General features: G+C 45.6%; 2 protein-coding genes across 3 annotated transcripts in view; one reads left to right on the top strand and one right to left on the bottom strand.

The window, feature by feature from the left end:
* Positions 1-17,683, bottom strand: part of LOC120911110 (cactin-like) — a 232,583-nt gene extending 214,900 nt beyond the window's left edge. The window contains exon 1 of the mRNA XM_040322514.1: positions 17,298-17,683. Coding sequence (XP_040178448.1) covers positions 17,298-17,509 — 212 coding nt within the window. The 5' untranslated portion in view covers positions 17,510-17,683. The remainder of the gene's footprint in view (positions 1-17,297) is intronic.
* A 71-nt stretch (positions 17,684-17,754) lies between these two features.
* Positions 17,755-23,716, top strand: part of POLE4 (DNA polymerase epsilon 4, accessory subunit) — a 234,928-nt gene continuing 228,966 nt past the window's right edge. For both annotated transcript variants that reach the window (XM_040322517.1, XM_040322516.1), the window contains exon 1: positions 17,755-18,224. In XM_040322517.1, coding sequence (XP_040178451.1) covers positions 17,994-18,224 — 231 coding nt within the window. In that variant the 5' untranslated portion in view covers positions 17,755-17,993. The remainder of the gene's footprint in view (positions 18,225-23,716) is intronic.

The following is a 23,716-nucleotide window of genomic DNA, read 5'->3' as shown; positions in this document are numbered from 1 at the left end:
GTCAGGGACTGCAGACCTACTACAGGAGATGGTCAGGGACTGCAGAACTACTACAGGAGATGGTCAGGGACGGCAGAACTACTACAGGAGATGGTCAGGGACTGCAGAACTACTACAGGAGATGGTCAGGGACTGCAGAACTACTACAGGAGATGGTCAGGGACTGCAGAACTACTACAGGAGATGGTCAGGGACTGCAGACATGCTACAGGAGATGGTCAGGGACTGCAGACATGCTACAGGAGATGGTCAGAGACTGCAGACATGCTACAGGAGATGGTCAGAGACTGCAGACATGCTACAGGAGATGGTCAGAGACTGCAGACATGCTACAGGAGATGGTCAGAGACTGCAGACATGCTACAGGAGATGGTCAGAGACTGCAGACATGCTACAGGAGATGGTCAGAGACTGCAGAACTACTACAGGAGATGGTCAGGGACTGCAGATATGATATAGGAGATGGTCAGAGACTGCAGACATGCTACTGACTCATCTTATATTTTTAAAGGAACAGAGGAGATCATGGGGTGAAGTGGTTTGCATGTTTAATTTGGTAGATATTGCAAAATTCTAAACTGCATTGGTTTCCATTCAGCTTACCAGCCAAAAATAAAAAAAACTTTAACCACACATCCAGCTGACTCTCACGGCAATGGCACTGGCTTTGTCCTTTAGTTATTCTGCACAAGCACCAATCTGAAAGTCTACTGCCTGTAATATTAAAACATAAAGATTATTATTCATCCAAGCTCTGCTAGTTTCATGTGCTGAAAGCAAAGGAGGATTATTACATCTATTCTTGGAAAATGTTGCTTCACAAGTCTAGAGTGAACATTTCAGCAGCCTGAGTAAATCAATCTACTCAGGCATTGTAGGGAAACATTACTTAAAGTGATGGAAGTTATCATCCAAGACACCCCAACAGATAACACTTCCAAAAAAAAAATTACAGATGGGGGAATATGTATACAATTGGCGTACATTTGTATTAGATTGCAGAATTGGAGGCATTTTTTTTTTTTTTTTTAACATGGCACAGCTGAAAGCATGCAAACTATTTACCTGCCTGAAAGAGCCGACACATTCTTATTCTCTTATGGCACTCCTTTGCTATATAACACGTGGCCACTCTGCTCTTCTCTCCCGGCGTCAGCCCCGCCCACCGCCTTTCTATTGGTCTGATAGCCCTGCCCACCGCCTAACTATCAGACCAATAGAAAGGCGGTGGGCTGGGCTGACGCCGGGAGAGAAGAGCAGAGTGGACATAGGAGGGAGGCAGGCCATGCAGTCAGCGTGGCATATACAAACACTAATCTGGACATGAGAGAGGCGGGCCGGCAGGGCAGTCACATGAGCGCTGTAAAAAAGGTACCATAGAACGGAGTGCTCTCCCGGGAGGGGAGGGGCGGGGACGGGGGCAAGGCATCGATTATTATGGTCGCATGCATCGGAATCGCATCCGGGACACCCGAATCGCGATGCACCGATTAAATTTGACACCCCTAGAAACCACCATGCCTACCTGACTGGAACAAAACAAAGGAAACCACCCAGGGATGCAACTCTGCTTCCGGAAGAAAAAGAGCACCAACTAAAGGGAAAAGGAACATGAAGCCTAATAAACATGAATCCAGGAACAAGAATATTAAAGGGTCACTAAAGGAAAATTCAAGTTAGGCTTACCGGTAACTTGTTTTCCAGAAGTCTTTCAGGACAGCACCTTGAGATATCATGATCCTCCCACTCCATCAGGAAACACCTTCTTTCATCCTTTTAAAAGGAGGCCCCTCCTTGCACTCCTCAGTTGTTATAGAGAAAACCTCCGGCCCCGGCTGGAACACACAAGCATATATGTTAGTCACAGCATAGTACATCACAAACAATAGGGCGGGTCGTTGCTGTCCTGAAAGACTTCTGGAAAACAAGTTACCGGTAAGCCTAACTTGAATTTTCCCGAGGCGTCTTTCAGGACAGCACCTTGAGAGGACCACAGAGACTTACTACCTTAGGGCGGGACGACAGCTTGTAGGACCTTCCTGCCAAAAGCCTGATCACTAGCTGAGGCGAGGTCCAACCTATAGTGTCGCACGAACGTGTGGAAACTTGACCACGTCGCTGCCCTGCAGATTTGCTCCGGCGTGGCACCAGCTCTTTCTGCCCAGGAAGTTGCGAGAGCTCTGGTCGAATGGGCACGGATACCTTCTGGCGGAGTCAGGCCTGACTGTAAATAAGCCTCCCTGATAGCCAGCTTCAGCCATCTAGCTAGTGTTCCCCTAGATGCCTGCTGACCCCTTTTGTTACCCCCAAAAAGGACAAATAAAGAATCCGAGCGCCTAAACGTGTTTGTTATTTCTAAATAATACAACAGGACTCGTTTGACATCCAACATATGAAAAAATAATTCTTTTTCACCCGAAGGGTTAGAACAAAAAGTGGGAAGTACAATGTCCTGTACACGATTACTGTTAGAAGCCACTTTGGGCAAAAACTTAGGGTCAGTTTTAAGCACTACCCTATCTGAAAATAAACATAAATAAGGCTCCTTCACTGACAGGGCCTGCAACTCGCTGATCCTACGTGCTGAGGTAATAGCGATTAAAAATAAAGTTTTAAAGGTAAGGTTCCTAACTGAAGCTTCCCCTAAGGGTTCAAAAGGCTTGCTTGCCAACGATCTCAAGACCACTGAGAGTTCCCACTTCGGGAACCCCTTTAACTTTGGTGGTCTAGACCTCAAAAGAGATCTAAAAAACCTTACCACCAATGGTTCTGTGGCTACAGATCTTTCCAAAAAAACTGTAAGTGCGCATCTGGGTGAGAAATTGGACCCTGAACTAGGAGGTCCTGCCTGAGGGGCAGGTGCCAGTAAGGCCTGGTTGACAAGGCTAGAAGCGTTGCAAACCATGCCATCCTGGGCCAGAATGGGGCGATGAGAATGACCGGCACACTAGGTAAGAGGAAAGGGTCCGTTTTTCAGGCAGCACCTGAGACATCAGACCCTTCCCAAGAAGATGCTCCCTCCGGAGGAGGAAACACAAAAACTGAGGAGTGCAAGGAGGGGCCTCCTTTTAAAAGGATGAAAGAAGGTGTTTCCTGATGGAGTGGGAGGATCATGATATCTCAAGGTGCTGTCCTGAAAGACGCCTCGGGAAACATTTTTTTTTTGCTGAAATGACTGTTTACAGGGTATAGAGACATAATAGTTAACTGATTCCTTTTAAAAACGATTAAAAATTGATTAAAAAAACAAACAATCATATAATGTACCTGCAGTTTAGTTTCATGTTTGCTGTTGTTTCCTGGTTCTCTGATGTACAGAGCCAGAGAGCCAATAGATGGCAGTGAAGGTTTTGCAAAACGAAACTGGATTGGTGCTGGGGGGTTTTAGACACACCTCCTTGATTAATCACCACAGTGAGAAATCTCCCAGTACTGTGGTCATCAGGAAACAGACAACCAGGATGTGTCCAGAACAGAGAGGAATTACAGCAACATCAGAGCAAAAACGAACAATGAGGACATGAAACCAGGACTGCAGTAAGGTAAAGGAAGCTATTTAGCTAACAAAAACAAAAATTCCTTTAGTGACCCTTTAAATGAACAGAACAACCGAGCCCCTGCTTTAAATGTCCGCGAAAGGAGTGGGGTCTGTACAGCACCACCCCTGTAAAACATCACAACCTGAGCCACCCCCAGCAGTCCCATCGGATAACCCCTGCTGACCGTAATGTGGTAAGGAACATGTGTGACAACCAGCCCACCGAGAATACAAGATCCCCCAGCCGCCCTTGGTCGGATGGACCTGTGGTAAAGACCCCAACAGGCAACCCCCCCCCCCGACGTGTACCCCGAAAAGAAACGGATGGGAAGACAGCCTTCCCCCTACCTGCGCCCACGGCGCACGTGACCCTGCCGGGAAAACCTCAGATGTCCGTACGAATAGGTAGAGAGGCACACAACCGCCTCCACGCGCAGTTCGAGACCGGAAGTGACGTCGCGACGCACAGGACTGACGTCAGCGTCACCCGGAAAAGACACGCGACTCACACGAGACCCAACGTCAACGGAGGAGGAGGTGAAAGGAGGGCAGGCTTTATACGGCCTGACTCCTCCTACAAACACAGGCTGACCTGCGGTCAGCCTTTCACTTATATTTCAATTTTGGATATACTGTGGATCTGCTGCAGTCCTGTGTACACCCCCAATATAATGGAGTGTATATTGATATATGTGAAACATTGTGTTACTGCACCAATCCTACAACCCAATATAACTGTTAATATTTGTGCTATACACGCAGAAGTAATATATATATTATATATTCATATTCTATCTATATATCATTTTAGAGGTCGACCGATATGGGTTTTTCTGTGGCCGATGCCGATATTTAGAAATCGCGGCGGCCGATAGCCGATTTGTAATGACGATATGTTGGGCCGCTTGCCCCCCCCCCCTTTTCATCTCATAAAATCTAACAGTTAGACCCCTTTCACACTGGGGCGTTTTTCAGGCGCTTTTGGGCTAAAAATAGCACCTGTAAAGTGCCTGCAAAACTGCTCCCCTGCAGTCTCAGTCTGAAAGCCCAAGTGCTTTCACATTGAGGCGGTGCGCTGGCAGGACGTTAAAAAAAAAAAAGTCCTGCAAGCAGCATCTTTGGAGCGGTGTATACCGCTTCTCCACCACTCCTGCCCATTGAGATTAACGCCTGCAAAGCGCTTCTGCAGTGGCGCTACATGGGAGCATTTAACCCCTTAAATCGGCCGCTAGCTGGGATATAAGCCCCCCGCTAGCAACCAAATAGCGCTGCTAGAATGATGGTCCGGTGTTTAGGGAAATTTTTTTTTAAAAGCCAGCAGCTACAAATACTGCAGCTGTTGACTTTTAATATATGGACACTTACCTGTCCTGGGTGCCCGCAATGCTGGCACTCGAAGCCGATCTCTCCCTCGGGTGATGCCGCCACCATCTTCGGTAAGGGAATCAGGAAGTGAAGCCGTGCGGCTTCACTTCCTGGTTCCCTACTGTGCATGTGCGAGTCGCACTGCGCGATCCCACTGGTCCCTGCTGTCTTCTGGGACCTGTGCATCTCCCAGAAGAAAGCTGGGGGCAGATTAAGCGCCAGATGTGGTGTAGGTCACCACAGTCACTGCAGTGATCTATGCCCAGAAGAGGGAGCAAATACCTGGGATTACACAGGTATCTGCTCCCCCCTCCCCCCTGAAAGGTACCAAATGTGACACCAGAGGGGGGGGGGGGGGGGTTTTGGGAGGATTCAGAAAAGCGGAAGTTTCATTATATATATATATATATATATTTTACACACACATAGGGCTCAAAATTTCAAGTCCTGAGCTACTAGCCAGGCCTCAAGAGTTACTCGCCACCAGTTGCCCCACCTAATTCATACACTGCCCTGCGCCTAATTGCACCCGTAAACACGCCCTCGTAGATTATCTCATAGAATGACAATGTTTTATGCAGAATCAAGTTACAAAAAATTCAATATTACCAACAACAACTTTAACAAAATGGGTCGTCGTCGTCGTCGTCGTCGTCGTCGTCGTCGTGCGGCTCCACGCTTGCATGACCCCACTTCCCCCTTTTATTCAGGCTGGCAGAGAGGAGCTGCAGCACAGCGGGAGGGAGTACAATCCAACGCTGGGATCCACACAACTGCACAGCCATTGATAGCACAGCGCACACCGACAGCACACATTGAGACCAGTCTGTTCACAGTGCTCAGGCTAAAAACTGTTGGACACTTACATAGAGCACAAGGAGAAGAAAACTGCACAAACTAGAAGGCTGCCGCTCTCATGTCAGGGCAACTTTCAGTGAGCGCTGCACCGGAGTGGTAATTTTTGCAATCCTCCACCTCACTCATTACTTTCTGCTCTCTAGCTACATTGGTCGGGGCCCAGGGGAGGGGGGCAGGCTCAGAGAGGTCATACTGTTAGGTCCCATGGCTTAATGAGAATTGTAAGGAGAGCACCTGTGTACTGCTCTGCCTGTGCGCGGCTTAACAGACTACTTTTTCCGAGCATGCACCTTTCCTCTTCGGCCGCCAATCTCATCGGGACTCTAAGTGTAGGCACAGATTGGAGGGAGATTGGTCATGCAGCCCTGTCATCACTCGCCCCCAGCTTAAATCCACTTGCCAAATGCTAGTAGGCGAGTGGAAATTTTGAGGGCTGTGTGTAATATATATATATATACACACACACACACATACATACATACATATACACACACACACACACACACACACACACACACACACACACACACACACAGGTAATGAAAACTTTTGGATGGAAAAAAAAGAAAAAATATGGGCTAACTTACCGTTTAGTTTTTGTTTTGTTTTTTTATTTGTTAAAGCATATTTTTTTCCCCCAAAAAAAAAAGACCGCTGAGCAAATACTGTGTAACATTAAATATTGCAGCAATCGTTATTTTATTTCCTAGGGTCTCTGCTAAAAAAAAAAATATTATATATATATATATATATATATATATATATATATATATATATATATATATATATATATATATATATATATATATATATATATATATATATATATATATATATATATATATATATATATATATATATATATATATAATGTTTGGGGGTTCCAAGTGATTTTCCAGCAGAAAATACAGGATTTTTACTTGTAAGCAACAAGTGTCAAAAAAGATTTAGCCTTTAAACGGTTAAACTGAGAACTCTCCTACAAGGAGTTCAGTTCATTGATAAGTAGCAACATTATATATCTTTTCTCAAAACTTGGCAGACTGCCCAGGAGAGAGAGAAGTCTTCTACGGAAACTTCAGGCAACTTGCATTGACTTCTATTACAGAAGCTTTTTGCAAGTCGCGGTGCTGAAGTTTAAATCGGCCGATGCCAATTATATATATATATATATATATATATATATATATATATATATATTCTCCCTCTCTCATACGGGTTCCTGGTTGCTACTTTTTCTTGTAAAACAAGTGACCAATCATAGCGTAGTATGTCAACTTTTATTGTAAAATATAAAATCTCACTCACAAATATGGTGCCTCCAGACCGGCACCAGATCTTTCCAGCAGTGCTGAGCAAAAGGCGCTCACTAGTGTGTGGATCCTCCTGGCCGGCGTGCACTCCATGTCTCCGTAGCCATGTGGGATAGGGAGGTATTCTCATGGATGGGCCGGGTCAGTGTGTTAAAAATGAATGTGCTCCCCCGCATTTTGTTTTTTCTCCAAATGGTGCCCATTTCCTTGCCTAGGTCTTTTTTCTTGAGCCTCAACGGTGCGTTTCTTAGATATATCTGGCAAGGTCGAAGCCCTCGTTTGGCCCTCCGTACCCTGCAGAGGCCCAAGCTGTTGGGGGGGGGTCTGGGTGTACGCAAGTACTATGAGGCTATTGCCCTTCAGCGGATTTTGGATTGGCACTATGGTGTGTCTACTAAGGTATGGGTCCCTTTAGAGAAATCCATGGCAGGCCGTAATTTGCTCCTTGGCTTCCTCAGACACAGAGGTCTGTTGACTCATGTCTCCCAAACGTCCACTCATGGCTTAAAATTGTGGGATGCCATCAATAAATCGTGAAATCTTGCCCCCCCTTTCTCTCCTCTGGCACCCATGGGGGAGCTTTCCCTGTTTTCGGCCGGGGGAACACCCGTCTTTTTTTCGTTCCTGGACAGCGGATGGCGAGCTGCGATGTGGCAGATTCTTCCAAGATCAGGGACTGCTCACCTTAGAGAAGCTTAGGGCCCAGTATGGGGGGTTCCTGATGGATGGTTGGAGGCTTCACTTTGCGCGGGGTCTACCGCATGCCCTACGCTCTCCCACCCCTTTCGAGAAGCTGTGCATGTCCTTCACCCACATTCCATATCTATTCTCTATGGATTACTTCAGGGACAGGGTCCCCCTGGGAGGCCCACTTATATTCGGGAGTGGGAGAGAGACTGGCAGTATACGTTCACTGATATCCAGCTTGACCAATTGTTCCACCTTACTCATTCCAGCTCTGTTGATACGAAAATGCAGGAAAATGGGTTTAAAGTATTAACTAGGTGGTACAGCAGGGGTGGCAAACACAAGGCCCGCAGGCCGAATCCGGCCTGCCAGACCTTGCCATGTGGCCCGCGAATGGGTCCCTGAAAAGCCTTGAGTGTCAGGAAGGCTGCATCCAATTGACAGCCACGAGCGTCGCCGGCCGCCGCCCAACAGGGACCGCTATTATTAGGAACGGTGCCGAGTGATACTCCAAGTCCCGCTTTCTGGAGCCTGCAGCTTCTATGATCAACGTCCCACAGGTCCAATGCCGTGACCACGGGACGTGCGACGTCCATCATAGGCGCCGTAGACTCCAGAAGGCGGCAATTACAAGCCTCTTCCACACCATGCGCTGTAAAGATCCCGGCTCGGGCGGGCGACTCTCCTCTCCTCCCCTCCCCTCCCCTCCTTTCTGGCTGCCGTGACACATGATGGGTGTATGTCAGGTAGGTGAAGTCAGTGTATGTCAGGTAGGTGAAGGCGAGTTTAGTGGTCATTGATGGGCACTGGTAAGCCAGGCAGCAAGTGAGCTTACCCACCGCCACACAACCCTACCACCCAGCCAAAAAAACGCAACGCAAAAGTTACAACACACAGGGGTTGGGGGGCATGGATACTTACTGTGTGCTCTATTGGTCATGAGTGAGATCTGCAAGACTTCCACACACACCAAACCCCATCTCATCCCATCCCACCCCCCCCCCCATCCACCTCCATACCATCCTACGGCACCCCCCCCCACCCCATTCCATCCTACCCCACCCCACCCCAGGGTGGATGGGAGGATGGCAGTAGAGTGGAGGGTGCAGAGGTCAGATATTGCACACGATCAATAGCATACTCCTGTATCCTGCATTTCGTACGCAGCAAACTCCTGAACCCTGCGCTCCATAAAAGCAGTAATAAACAAATGCAGTGACAATTATTTATGATTATAAATAGTGGACACATAGTCTTACAGTTACAACCGGCCCTTTGAGGGCAACCATACTGCTAATGCGGCCCCAGATGAATTTGAGTTTGCCACCCCTGTGGTAAAGGGTCCCTACTAGACATAAGCAAATCTACCCGATGACCTCAGATGCTTGTTGGCGGGACTGTGGCCATAGGGGCTCCTTCCTCCATATGTGGTGGGAGTGTCCTAAGTTGCGCCCTTTTTGGCAGGATACTAGATCCCCCCCCCCCCCCCCCTATGGGCTTTCTCCTACACGTCCCTGCCGCCCCCCTTGGCCTATATCAGAAATCGGTGTTGCCTCACCTCCTGAATGCAGCTAGGAGGTTGATTCCCATTTTTTGGAAAACCAGCCGAGTCCCATCCCGTTCGGACTGGGTTCGGTTGGTGAACAATATCAAGGCCACAGAGGAGTGGATGGCGAAACAGAAGGACGAGTATGACAAATGGTATGGGGTTTGGGCTACTTGGATTCATTATGTTGGTGGGTCAGCCGCAACTTTGCCTCCTTCCCAGTCCCCGACAGGAGGAAGGCGGTAATCATGTTCTTATTAGCCTTCTTCTGTTGATCCGATGAGTACATGTGACTAATATTGCAGGTATGTTGTCATGATGACTGAGTACATCCTCTTTTTGTTTTGTCTTCTGGTTATTTTTTATCTTCATATTTTTGTTTACCCGTTATCCACCCTGTCCCTGCCCTTTGCACCTAACGGAGTGATTGGGGACACCTTAAATTTGTTTGGATTCATATGTATATCTAGCCTAACGACTGCCGCCTCCGTCCCTTTTATCCTGTCTGTTGGACAGCCAATCTGGCCTGTTGTATTGTATAATGCCTGGATGTACGATTGGACAGTATTGTGTTTTTTTCTGTCCTATTTGTTGTTGTACAATGAAAAACTTTCTAAATAAAGATTATATAAAAATAAAATAAGGTTTGCACCTAGTTTGTCCTAAATATGCACATTTTCCAACATAGCTCCTTGTATCATATCTTTCTAGGCCTATATGAGGTCTTTAATATGTAATTTAATAAAGTATTATCCCTTATCAGATTAAATACTATATATTAAAATAAAATAAAAAATACAAATAATCAAAGGTTAAAAATTATATAGAATTTATATTTAGGACATTCCTCAAAAATTTTCCAAAAAAACAATTAGTGTCCAATTCCACATTCATTCCATTAGGTTTACTATAAGACTATAAGATATGTGAAGGTATCAAAGAAACATTGGCCCATTATCCAAGGTGATCCCCAATTAAGTAAAATTTTGCCCCTTAAAAGCGGAGTTCCGGCCACAATTTCACTTTTTAAATATAAATACCCCTGTAATACACAAGCTTAATGTATTCTAGTAAAGTTAGTCTGTAAACTAAGGTCTGTTTTGTTAGGTTGTTACAGCATTTAGACACTTTATAAAATAGAAATTGACTGGGGCCATCTTAAGTGTGGGCATCATGAAGCCAGACTGTATGACTTCCTGGATTTCAGCCTTGCAGATCTTGCACATGCTCAGTGCTGCACAAGCAGTGTAATAGGTTTCAGATCAGGTTTCAGCACCTGTACTGTCCAAGTCACATGATTCTTTGAGACTGGGGAGTGCACAGACTCCTGGAAAGTTACACCCACTACATTCCCAGGATTCTGTGCGGTGTAGGTTAGGAAGCTTAAGCACCTAGGTGCAGGAAGAGGGAAGATTAACTATTCTGTCTAGCAAAAACACTTTGAAGGCATCTAAAAAAAAAAAAAATTTTTGTTCTTAAAGGACTAATGACATTTTTTTTTAAAACTACTGATGTAATGTTATATTTATGGGTGGAACTCCACTTTAAATCTAAAAATGTATTTATAGAAGAGCCAGGAGAATTAGAGATGGTATTGTGAAAAAATGTACCTGACCCCCCTAAATAAATGGTGACGTTCTTGGACCATAAAAGGTTTTTATAGATGTGGTAGGTGCAAACTGCCGCAAAAAACGGAAAGATCACAACAAATTAACCAATTCCAATCTAATAAAAATAAGTCGAAAAACAGAATAGATATATTAATCACGTGCTGTAGTCATGTCACTTATGTCCTAGAATGTAAATGCGGCCTACAGTACGTGGGTAGAACAATTAGAAAACTCTCAGTCAGAATAGGTGAATACATTAGAAATATTAAAAAGGCATATAGACACCACAGTGTCTCACTACATTTTAGACAAATGCATAACAGAGACCCACCCACGGCTCCGATAAGTCTCGGCTGTGACTGTCTCCTCACAGTCACACAGCCGAGCAGACCGAAGCCACCTCCCCCTCCTCCGTGTAGTCTACAAGTGCTGTGTGCAGCACACGGCACGCTGATTATCTGAGCCGAGGTGCACAGAATTACGGGTCTGAAAGGGGGGGGGGGGGATCTGTATTGTAGGGGGGAGGGGGTCTGTACTGTAGGGGAGGGTCTGCACTGTATGCAGGGTGTTGTGTAAGGTAAAGGGGTCCAGTGATGCAGTTGTGGAGAGGGGGTTATACAGTAGTGACAAAGAGATATTGAAGGATACAGGAGGTATGCAGGGGGCACAGTGGGGTGTTTTTACATTTTACCGTGGGGGGGTGCCAGATATAGGATCCGTCTCTGGTGCCAAATGCTCTAGGTACGCCCTTGGCGGGCGGAGTCTGTGGAAGGAAATGCGGGCGGAGTCTGTGGAAGGAAATGCGGGCGGAGTCTGGCAGCAGAGGGCGGGCACAGTTGGTGGACGGAGTCGGTGAGTCCTCACCTGCAGTTAAACTTGGTAAGCTGGTATCAGGATCAGTGACCGGTGCGGTCATTCAGTCGCTGTCAGCAGCCAAACGTCCCTACGCTCATCTTGGTACACCCTGCACTCAGCTGCAGTAAGCAGCAGCAGACATCGTGTTAAACCCAGCCCGAGCTATATGGGCTGGGTGTAACAAGATGTCTGCTGTCGCTTACTGCAGCCGAGTGCAGGGTGTACCAAGATGGGCGTTGCAGCATATATTTTTTTTTTTTTTGTATAAATTCAGTGTAATTTTTCGCAGAATTTCAGTGCCAGCCACCTATCAGTGCCCACAAGTGCCACCAATCAGTGCCCATCAGCGCAAGCCAGCAAAGCAGGCACTATTTTCATCCTCAGCCCCTGCTCCTGACCCTAGAAAAAAACACACACTCCTTTTGGAAACCTATGCGCTTAAGGCCCACATCTAGTGTGCTCTATATATCACATTCTCCATGCGTCAACCCCCCTTTCTGAGGTCACCCATCTATATAGGCGAAAAATGACATACAAATACATCTTTTTTCTATAATAAATATTATTACCGTCACACAGTCTGATTAAATCTCATAGTATATTCAGCATATATTTTCTGTCTGTTATTTTCAGAGTGGATTAGAGATTTTGCTCCCTAACCATAAACCGTATTTATCGGCGTATACCGCGCACTTTTTTGTCCTTAAAATCAGGGCAAAATCGTGGGTGCGCGATATACGCCGATACCCGCGCCGTGTTTGAACCACTGCGCCAACATATACCGAGCGCAGTACACTCGGGTATACTCGGCTCCTCTCGCGGTCCTTTACGCGAGAGCCGAGCCTTCCCGAGTATAACCGAGTGTACTGCGCTCGGTATATGTCGGCGGAGTACTTCAAACACAGTGCGGGAAGCGGAGATCGGCTGAAGAACACAGCGGGGAGGACACCACGATGGCCGCAGAAGAACGCCAGAAAGAAAGAAAGAAAGAAAAAGAAAGAGAGAAAGAAAAAGAAAGAGAGAAAGAAAAAGAAAGAGAGAAAGAAAAAGAAAGAGAAAGAAAAAGAAAGAGAAAGAAAAAGAAAGAGAAAGAAAAAGAAAGAGAGAAAGAAAAAGAAAGAGAGAAAGAAAAAGAAAGAGAGAAAGAAAAAGAAAGAGAGAAAGAAAAAGAAAGAGAGAAAGAGAAAGAAAGAGAAAATTCCCCTTCACGAACGAGACAAGGCTACGTTGAGGGGTCAAACAAGACTGACTTTATTTTCCAGTACACAGCACACTTTTATACAGAATTTGGAACATCCCAACAACCGCTTTCCCATTGGTCAATTGTAAAGTATATACAGTCTTCACTAAGGTCCTCCTTGACCATGCAAATGAGGACTTGAAATAGTCAACAGGGATTGGTCCAATAGCTTGGATAGAAAGACTTGTGTATTGAGACAGAAGCCCCAGGGGGTAATCAATGTACACAATAACCCGGTCTACTTAATTACTACCTCTGAGAGGTTACATTCTTTTAGAACAATACACAGTCCCTTAGCGTAAACACATACATCTTCAAACACACATTCTAAAAGTCATTTAGAGGAGATAATTCTCTCCTAGAGACATCCCGTCTCCGACAACCGCTCTCAACCTGCAGAACACAATAAAAAGGTATTTCACAAGACGGCTCCACTTAGCATTTCAATAGACTGAGCTAAGCATTGAATGGTCATTGTCCTATTGACCTAGTCAGGACAAAATTAACCACTTGTAATGTGTCCAGTACCTTCTGCAATGAACTGTCAGTAATGTCCCATCTTCTGAAATACATAGTTCCGTTACACACTGCATTAGATATAAAAGAATAAAATTGCCTTTTTTTTTTTTTTACTTTACATATTGATTAAAAATTGTCCACAACGCTTTTTTTTTTTTTTTTTTTAAACGGAGCTCCACCCTAAAGTGGAACTTGCGCTCATCAGAACCCTCCCCCCCTCCGGTGTCACATTTGACACCTTTCAGGGGGGAAAAGATACCTGTCTAAGACAGGTATTTGCACCCACTTCCGGGAGTCTTCTCTGCGGGTATTTTGTCACTTCCCGCCCGTTGCGTTTAGGGAAAAACTCGGCTCCCAGAACACAGCGGGACCAGTAAGGACGCACTGCGCATGTGCCGTAGGGAATCGGGGAGTGAAGCCAGAACGCTTCACTTCCCGATTCCCTCACCGAGGATGGCGGTGGGGGCAGCAGATAGACGAGCGATTGCTCGTCTTCTGCTGCAGATGTCTCTGGACTACAGGACAGGTAAGTGTCCATATATTAAAAGTCAGCAGCTGCAGTATTTGTAGCTGCTGGCTTTTAATATTTTTTAAACGCCGGAGCTCCGCTTTAAGGTTATTATATGATTAATCAAAACAATTGGACAACTAATCGATTATGAAAATACTTAGTTGCAGCCCTAGTTAACACTAGGGGGCGATAAAGGGGGTTAAGTGTGTTCTCTGGGAGTGTTTTCTAACGGCATGGGACTGGGCTCACTGGAGAAGAAAGATCACTGTTCCTAATCACTAGGAACAGCAGATCTCCCTTACTTCCCTGTCGGAACAGGGATCTGTCTGGTTACATTGAGATCCCCATTCCGGCTCTCATTCCCGCGATAGCCGGTGGACTTACAGCTGCTGGACACGGACACACACACACACACACACACACACACAGGGTCCCCCGCCGTACAGCGGGTGCGCATGCCACAGCTCCTTCGAAGAGCCGACGTACCCATACAGCGATATATGGCGGCTGGTCTACAAGTGGTTAAATAACAAACATGTCATACTTCCCTGTTCTGTGGTTTTTCACAAAGCAGCTTAGATCTTTCTCTTTTCGGGTTACCCGACAGCGCTCCCTGGCGTCTCCCTCGCCGCTGCTCTGCTTGTCCTTTCACATAGAGAGCTGCAGCTTGGCCCCCTACCCCTCTCTCCTCATTGGCTCACTGGCTGTGATTGACAGCAGTGGGAGCCAATGGTTCCCACTTCTGTCTCACCCAATGAGGGATACCCAGAGCTGAGGCTTTCATGCATATTGCTGGCTCGCACAGAGAAGGTTTTCTAATTTCATGCATAGAATTTTACTTTTAAGCAGTCAGTGATTTTTTTTCACCCCTTTTTCTTTTGGAATACTAACTGGATCACCTGGTAAACTACGAGTTATAAAATGTTTTGTGGCTTAAAAGCGGAGCTCCACCCTAAAGTGGAACTCACGCTGATCGGAACCCTCCCCCCCTCCGGTGTCACATTTGACACCTTTCAGGGGGGTGCAGATACCTGTCTAAAGACAGGTATTTGCACCCACTTCCGGCCACAGAGTTTCGGGTAAACTGCGGGCAGAACGTCACCTCCCGTCCTCCCCCCGTTGTGCTCTGGGAACACTCTGCTCCCAGAGCACAGCGAGAGCCAATCAGCGGCGCAGCGCAACTCACGCATGCGCCGTAGGGAACCAGGTAGTGAAGCCGGAGCGCTTCACTTCCTGGTTCCCTCACTGAGCATGGCGGGGGGAGCAGCAGAGTGACGAGCGATCACTCGTCCTCTGCTGCGGACGGCGCTGGACTCCAGGACAGGTAAGTGTCCTAATATTAAAAGTCAGCAGCTGCAGTATTTGTAGCTGCTGGCTTTTAATATTTTTTTTTTAATGGCACATCCGCTTTAATACCATTTTTTTTTTTTTCATTTTTATTTAATTTTCTTAAATTTCATTTTTTTTTTTGACTACCCCTTCCACCCCACTCCTGCAGCCTCCTGTGATATGTGGACTTTAAGGTGGCTAAGCCAGCAGGGACAAGTCATTTTTGCCTAGGTGAGAATTAGGGTTGTCCCGATACCACTTTTTTAGTGCCGAGTACAAGTACCAATACTTTTTTTCATGTACTCGCTGATACTTTATTTAAATGTCATGTGACAGTTTTCAAACCACAATACAGATACAGGATATTTTCTTTAGAATTATGAAGAACTCCAACTCAAGACATTATAAAAGAATAAAAATGAGTAAAAAAATAAAAAAAATGTATTTGCTTGTCACGCAGTGGTAAAAAACGCAAAGAATTTTCACAGAACATGTTGATAAATACAAAAAAAGTATTCGGCCAGGCATCGGGGGCATTTGCGCGAGTACAAGTACTCCCGCAAATACTCGGTATCGGGACAACCCTAGTGAGAATGGTGGCAGCAGGGAGATTAGGGCAAAGCATAAAGTAATGTGGTGTGAAAGGTATTTTTTTTTATAAAACAAACCTTTCTATACTTACCTACTCTGTGTGGAGTGAAATTGCACAGACCATTCCCTAACCTCCTCTACTCAGGTCCCTCACTGTTGCTCCTAGCTTCTCCTCCATATCTGGTGCCCCCACAGGAAGCTGCTTCCACTTGTGCATGCTCGCTCCCAAGCCTCACTGCTGCATACATTGACACTCACAGCAGTATGTGGACCTGCCCACTTGTTTAAAGGTAGGAAAAAAAAGAAGTTTTGACTTTAGAACCACTTAAAGCGGAGCTCCAGCCTAAAGTGGAACTTCCACTCAAAGGAACCCTTCCCCCCTCCGGTGTCAAATATGACAGACACCTTTCAGAGGGGGGGGGGGGGTGCGGTCAGATTCTCTCCCCCCCCCCCCCCGTTGTGTTCTGGGAAACACAGCAGGGACCAGTGAGCTCGGCGCTGCGCGACTCACGCATGCACTGTAGAGAACCGGGCAGTGAAGCCGCAATGTAAAAGGAAAAGGGCGCACCAACCTAGTGCATTACCAATGGCTAGGTTTAAATAAAATTGTATAAAAAGTCATGAATGCTCACAAACCAAGTAAAAAACAAGCATAAACATCACTCCATCAAAGGGATAGATGCCTCCGAAAGGTCTCCTACTGGAACCAAACAGTCGGAGAGTCTAGACGACATAGATTAAAGCTACGGCTTACGCAAACCCTCTTCCTCAGAACCAAAAGTGATCAAGCTCCCGAGCGAAGGAGACCGTTTGTGTTTTAGTGAAGACGCAATGCTTCACTTCCCGATTCCCTCACCTTGGATGGCGGTGGGGGCAGAAGCGATCGCTCATCCTCTGCTGCCGACGTCGCTGGACTCCAGGACAGGCAAGTTCCTTGTATTAAAAGTAAGCAGCTGCTGGCTTTTATTTTATTTTTTATTTTTTTCTCTGCGATTAATGCAGATGGCAGTGCACAGAGTCTTAGATAATCTGAGGGGTTATACAACTAGTTGGACTGCCCTTTTTATAAGCCTAAATGTTTTTTTCCCCCTTTTTTTAAGGGCTGCTTTAGGTCACTGCAGCAAGACCCATAACATATACTATACAGGAATTCATAGCAACAAGATTTTGCTTCAGCTGGTCAAATCTGCGATTTTCGAAGGATTGCTGTCTGTTTGCACCACCGAATTACATAGTTTTGTATATACTTGCTTATATGATTTTACTACCATCACGATAATAGTGAAACAACCGTTTTACTGCATTCTTATCAGGCAAAATGTCTACATTTCTTACCTGGATTTTCTCCGGACACTATTTCTATTACGACTGCGGGACCGGTGCCTTCTCCTTTCCGTGCGCTGCCAACTGCTGGCACGGTATTGACCTCGTTCTCTGCTATAGGATCGAACTTTCTTTTTTTGCTTCTTCTCGGACTTAAAATCAGAACTATCAGAACGACCTAGGCTCCGACTCTTACGTGGAGGTGAGCACGAACCTGACTGCATGTCTAGGTTATACTCGGGATCTTCTTTTTACGGCTAATAAATAACCCAATAAGGAAAAACGTAGTTTGTAGAACTGTTCCTACACGGAGAAACCGACGTTAACGAAACAACACAACCGAACACCTAAAGGGCGCTGTAAACCCTATACCATCAGCTTTCTGTGTGTGCGCGTCTCGCTTACGTCAAGCCAACGCGACCGTATTCGTAAGTGACATGCCTCATCACGTGGTCACACTTTAGCCTTTGCTCGGGATATCTGAAAGTCAGTAGAGTATCAAAGTCTGCCACTACGTTTCAATAACTTGCTCGAGCAAGAGGGTATAGAGAGCTGGCCATTAGACTATACAATATTTTTGGATGACCTGTATCCCGACGTCACCTAGCACTAATCTGACGGAAGCCAACCTTGTAAACACAGATTGGCGCGCCTTTTAAACGTCATACTCGCTCTGCGCGTGTGGATGGAAGAAATTTCCTGGCTCGAATGATGGCAGCGGAGGAAGAGACAGTTGTACTAGATACCGCTGTAAGACATGCTGACGCTTCTGAAGCTGATCTCAGTAATAGGCATGCGGGTGACAAAGCCGAATGTGCTGCTGCACCGGTACTTAAGCTGGTGAAGTTGCCGTTGGCGCGGGTGAAAGCATTAATGAAGTCTGACCCGGAGCTGTCGCTGGCTAGTCAGGAGTCGGTTTTCCTCATTAGTAAAGCTACGGTAAGCCTGGATCTGGTGTGAAAGCTGTCGGGTTCAGGACGCATTTAACACGCTATAGCTTAAAACCTGTGATTGTCATTTAGAACGGGAGCACAAACCGTGTGCATGTTTTCTGGAAAGGGACCCATGTGAGGAAAGCTAATGTATAAGGGCATTCGGGGTCACTTTCATTTTGTAGCGTAACTTATTTACTAACAATTAGAATTTTGACACGATGCATTGATGATGCTGCTGTCGACAGGCCCCATTCTGACATTGTGGTAACGTTCCCGTTTTGTGATTCTGAAAGTGTGATTGCACATAAATTCCACGTGTCCCACATATGGCATTGGCAAGCCCCTTCACTTTATTAGGCTGCCCTATGCCTGTTTGTCACCCAAAACAATATCCTTTTTGGGTGACAAGCTTGGTGCAATTTTTAGACTTGCGCGTTTTATCAGAATCGCATCACATTTTGAAAGCTAATGCGAACAAATGCATCCCATGACATGTTGTGTGTTTTGTTGGGATTGAGGGCACAATTGTGGCGACAATGCATGCAATTCCAAAATGCCTAATTCACATGGGGCCTTTGTCAAAACTGGCAGAGAGAACTTGTTTACTGCTTTTTTTTGGCCTTTGGTCAAAAGTGCATTCTTACCAGCCCCATTCACACCTGAGCGATTTCTAGCTCGAAGCTTCAGAATGTCGCGGAGAAAATTTTTTTTTTATTCTATGTGGTGGCTCAGATTTTTTTTTTGTAGCTGAATTATGGCAGATTGGTGTGTTTGTTTGTGTGTTTTTTTTTTTTTTATTTATTTATTTAGCAGCTGAAAGCAGAAATGCATTTTAACAAATAGTTTTCTCTTGGCCAATACAACAAATGGCAAAGCTCCAAAGCACTTGGAAAAAGCTGTACAAAAACATGTAGGGCTACAACTTTTATTTTCATAATCGATTAGTTGGCCGATTATTGTTTCGATAAATTGCATAATAAACATTAAAAAAAAAGTGTGGTTTAAAAAAAGGCAATTTATTCTTAAATATTTATATGCAGTGGTAAATAAAATAACCAACTATATGGTTAGGGAGCAAAATCTCTGTATATACTATTTGAGGTTGAATCTGGTAAATATCATCAGACTCCGATCAAATTTATTTAACTACTTGGGGCCCGCGCTATAGCCGAAAGACGGCTTCAGCGCGGACCTGAAAATCCAGGAGGACATCATTTGACGTCCTCCCCTTTACTCGTTCCCCGCCCGTGCTCCCGAGTGCGCAGCAGGGAAATTCTGTGCTGCCCGTGTGCCTTGGACACAGCCAATCACAGATCGCAGTGAACGGCCAATCAGAGTGGCCGTTTGCTATGCAATCTGTGCGGCCAATGAGAGATGATCTCAAATGTAAACATGAGATCATCTCTCATTGCCGGCTCACACAGAGACAGCGTCCTGTCGGGGAGAGAGGAGACCGATCTGTGTCCCTTGTACATAGGGACACAGATCGGTCACCTCCCCAGTCACTCCCCCTCCCCCACAGTTAGAACACTATGCAGGGTACACATTTAACCCCTTTCTCACCCCCTAGTGTTAACCCCTTCAATGTCAGTCACATTTATACAGTAATTAGTGCATATTTATAGCACTGATCGCAGTATAAATGTGAATGGTGCCAAAAATGTGTCAAAAGTGTCCGCTGTGTCCGCCATAATGTCGCAGTCCCAATAAAAATCGCAAATTGCCGCCATTACTAGTAAAAAAAATAATAATAATTCTGTCCCCTATTTTGTAGGCGCTATAACTTTTGCGCAAACCAGTCGCTTATTGTGTTTTTTTTTTTACCAGAAATATGTAGAAGAATACATATCAGCCTAAACTGAGAGAAAAAATGTTTTTTTTTTTTTTTTAAACTGGGTTATTTATTATAGCAACAATTAAAAAATATTGTATTTTTTTTTCCAAAATTGTCGCCCTTTTTTGTTTATAGCGCAAAAAATAAAAATCGCAGAGGTGATCAAATGCCACCAAAAGAAAGCTCTACTTGTGGGGGAAAAAGGACGTCAATTTGTTTGGGAGCCACGTCGCACGACCACGCAATTGTCCGTTAAAGCGACGCAGTGCCGGAAACTGAAATTTCACCTGGGCAGGAGGGGGGTATATGTGCCCAGTAAGCAAGTGGTTAAGGAAAAAAAAAAGATTTTCAGGCAGAACTGTAATGTTATATGCTGGCTATACAAAAAAACTGAAAATTGTATACTCACCTTTCCGTAATTTTCCTTTCCTGACGCTTCTTCATGGCAGCACACACTGGGTTGTGACTCCGCCCCACAACCTGACAGGATTGGTTAGCTATAAATTTGAAGGGGAGACACCCGGCATTATTCTCCGTATATATCATCATTGAACAACAGGGTGGGCAGCTGTGTGCTGCCATGAAGATGCGTCAGGAAAGGAAAATTACGGAAAGGTGAGTATACAATTTTCCGTTTTCCTGACGCATTCATGGCAGCACACACTGGAAAATAACTCGCCAGTTAGGAGGATTCAATGCAAATAGTATTTTATTCCCTAAAGGGCAGAAGAATTGGCCCTGATGATAGATCTGCCAAATTTGGCTGTAGCCAAGAGAGCGGCGTCCACTCTGTAGTGGGAGATAAAGCTATGCCTGGAAGACCAGGTTGCTGCTCTGCAGATAGTTTCCGAAGAAACACCATAATATGCTGCACAAGAGGTTGCCACTGCCCTGGTTGAGTGTGCCCTGACGCCTTCCGGGATCTCCAGTTGTTGAGTGGCTGCTTGGCCTCGCCTGGCCCCGTGAGGTATAATCAGGAGGGCGTCTGTTGACCGAAGATGGGTAGTAGGGGTGCAACGGATCAAAAAACTCACGGATCGGATCGATCCTCGGATCAGGAGTCACGGATCGGATCATTTTCGGATCAGCAAAAAAAAAAAAAAAAAAAGGGTCCGTTTTTTCATTGGTCCAACAAAAAAAAAAATTTATATATATATTTATATAAAAATTTATATATATATATATATATATATATATATATATATATATATATATATATATATATATATATATATATATATATATATAATTTTTTTTTGGACCAATGAAAAAAAGGAACCTTTTTTTTTTTTTTTTGATGATCCGAAAAAAGAGCACAATAGCAATTCACAGGGGTGGATTAAAGAGGAAGCAGGTGAGGCTGTTTGGGACTTAAAGTACAATCTTGATGTTTTTACAGCAATATATATATATATATATATATATATATATATATATATATATATTGCTGTAAAAACATCAAGATTGTACTTTAAGTCCCAAACAGCCTCACCTGCTTCCTCTTTAATCCACCCCTGTGAATTGCTATTGTGCTCTTTTTTCCCCTCCCCCCCCCCCCTCCTCTCACACCAGTGCTTCACTGCCATTGCCATTCAGCTTGCTAGAGCCCAGTGCACAGCGTGACACGCCTCCCCGGGGAGGCGGGGAGGCGTGTCACGCTGGGCTCTGGCAAGCAGACTGGCCGCCGCTCCGGAGCTAGGCCGAAGCCGGGGACTTTCCTAGGCCTAGGCTCCGGAGCGCTCCGCGGATCGCGGGGTGTGCCGATCCGAACGGGGTGGCCCGTTCGGATCACGGATCGGTGACGATCCGTTACACCCCTAATGGGTAGTAGCCGAAATATAGTGGGAAATTGTAGACTTAATGTCCAAGGCTTGAGGTTCGCCACTCTCGTTAGAAAGGCATGGCAAGACGATGTCCTGGCTGTAGTGGAAGGCCGAAGTAACTTTTGGAAAGAAACGATCTGAAGGCCTCAGTATCACCCTGTCGGGTAGAAAAAACTAGGTATGGTTCTTTAGACATGAGAGCTTGTAACTCCGACACTCTCCTTGCCGAGGCAATGGCAATGAGGAAGGACAACTTCAAGGTCAGGTCCCATAGGGAAATTGAGTTAAGTAGGAAGAAAGGTGGATTGGAAAGCACCTTGAGAACCAGCGAAAGACCCCAAGCCGGAAAGGATGGTTTCCTGGGCGGTCTGATTTTTATGCATGCCTTCATGAACTGGATAATCAAAGGATGCAAGGCCCATCTGGTGCCAGTCTTGGCAGACAGAGCGGAGATCTGTACCTTTAGGGTGCTTGAATTTAGGCCTTTGTCAACTCCCGTTTGCAGGAACTCCAGGATCTGGTAAGGATCAGGCGAGATGGGATCCCAACCTTTAAGTTGCGCCAACTAAGCGGATCTTTCCCAAACTCTGGTGTAGATGGTGTTTGTGGTGATCTTCCTGGCTTGCATTAACCACTTAAGCCCCGGACCAATATGCTGGCTAAAGACCCAAGGGGTTTTTACAGTTCGGGACTGCGTCGCTTTAACAGACAATTGTGCGACGTGGCTCCCAAACAAAATTGGCGTCCTTTTTTCCCCACAAATAGAGCTTTCTTTTGGTGGTATTTGATCACCTCTGCGGTTTTTATTTTTTGCGCTATAAACAAAAATAGAGCGACAATTTTGAAAAAAATTCAATATTTTTTTGCTGTAATAAATATCCCCCAAAAACATATATAAAAATATTGTTTTTCCTCAGTTTAGGCCGATACATATTCTTCTACCTATTTTTGGTAAAAAAAATCGCAATGATCGTTTATCGGTTGGTTTGCGCAAAATTTATAGCGTTTACAAAATAGGGGATAGTTTTTTTGCATTTTTATTTTTTTTTCTTTTTTTTACTAGTAATGGCGGCGATCAGCGATTTTTTTCGTGACTGCGACATTATGGCGGACACTTCGGACAATTTTGACACATTTTTGGGACCATTGTCATTTTCACAGCAAAAAATGCATTTAAATTGCATTGTTTATTGTGAAAATGACAGTTGCAGTTAGGGAGTTAAACACAGGGGGCGCTGTAACATTTAGGGATCACTGTGTATGTGTTTACTAGTGTAGGGGGGTGTGGCTGTAGGACTGACATCATCGATCGAGTCTCCCTAATAAAAGGGATCACTCGATCGATGCGCCGCCACAGTGAAGCACGGGGAAGCCGTGTTTACACACGGCTCTCCCCGTTCTTCAGATCCGGGGAGCGATCGCGACGGAGCGGCTATAAACAAATAGCCGCGCCGTCGTCCCGGATCGCTCCCCGAGCGGACCCGACCGCCGCATGTACTGGGGGGGGGGGGTCCCGATCGGACCCCCAACCCACGTCTAGGCAGGCACATACAGGTACGTGATTGTGCCTGTCCGTGCCATTCTGCCGACGTAAATGTACATGAGGAGGTCGGGAAGTGGTTAAAGTTGTTATAACCGCCTGGGAACATCCCTGTTCTCTTAGTCTAGCCCTCTCAATCTCCAGGCTGTCAGATGGAGCCTGTCTGGTGCCGGATGGAGGAACTGACCTTGGTGTAGGAGGTCTGCTGACACAGGTAGATGGATTGGAGGACGTTTTTTGAGCTGTAGGAGAGTCGTGAACCACGGTCTCCTTGGCCAGAATGGTATCACTGCGATTAC

Source organism: Rana temporaria, chromosome 1, assembly GCF_905171775.1.
Source record: "Rana temporaria chromosome 1, aRanTem1.1, whole genome shotgun sequence".
Classification (NCBI taxonomy): Eukaryota; Metazoa; Chordata; class Amphibia; order Anura; family Ranidae; genus Rana; species Rana temporaria.
This window is presented reverse-complemented; position numbering and strand designations above follow the sequence as displayed.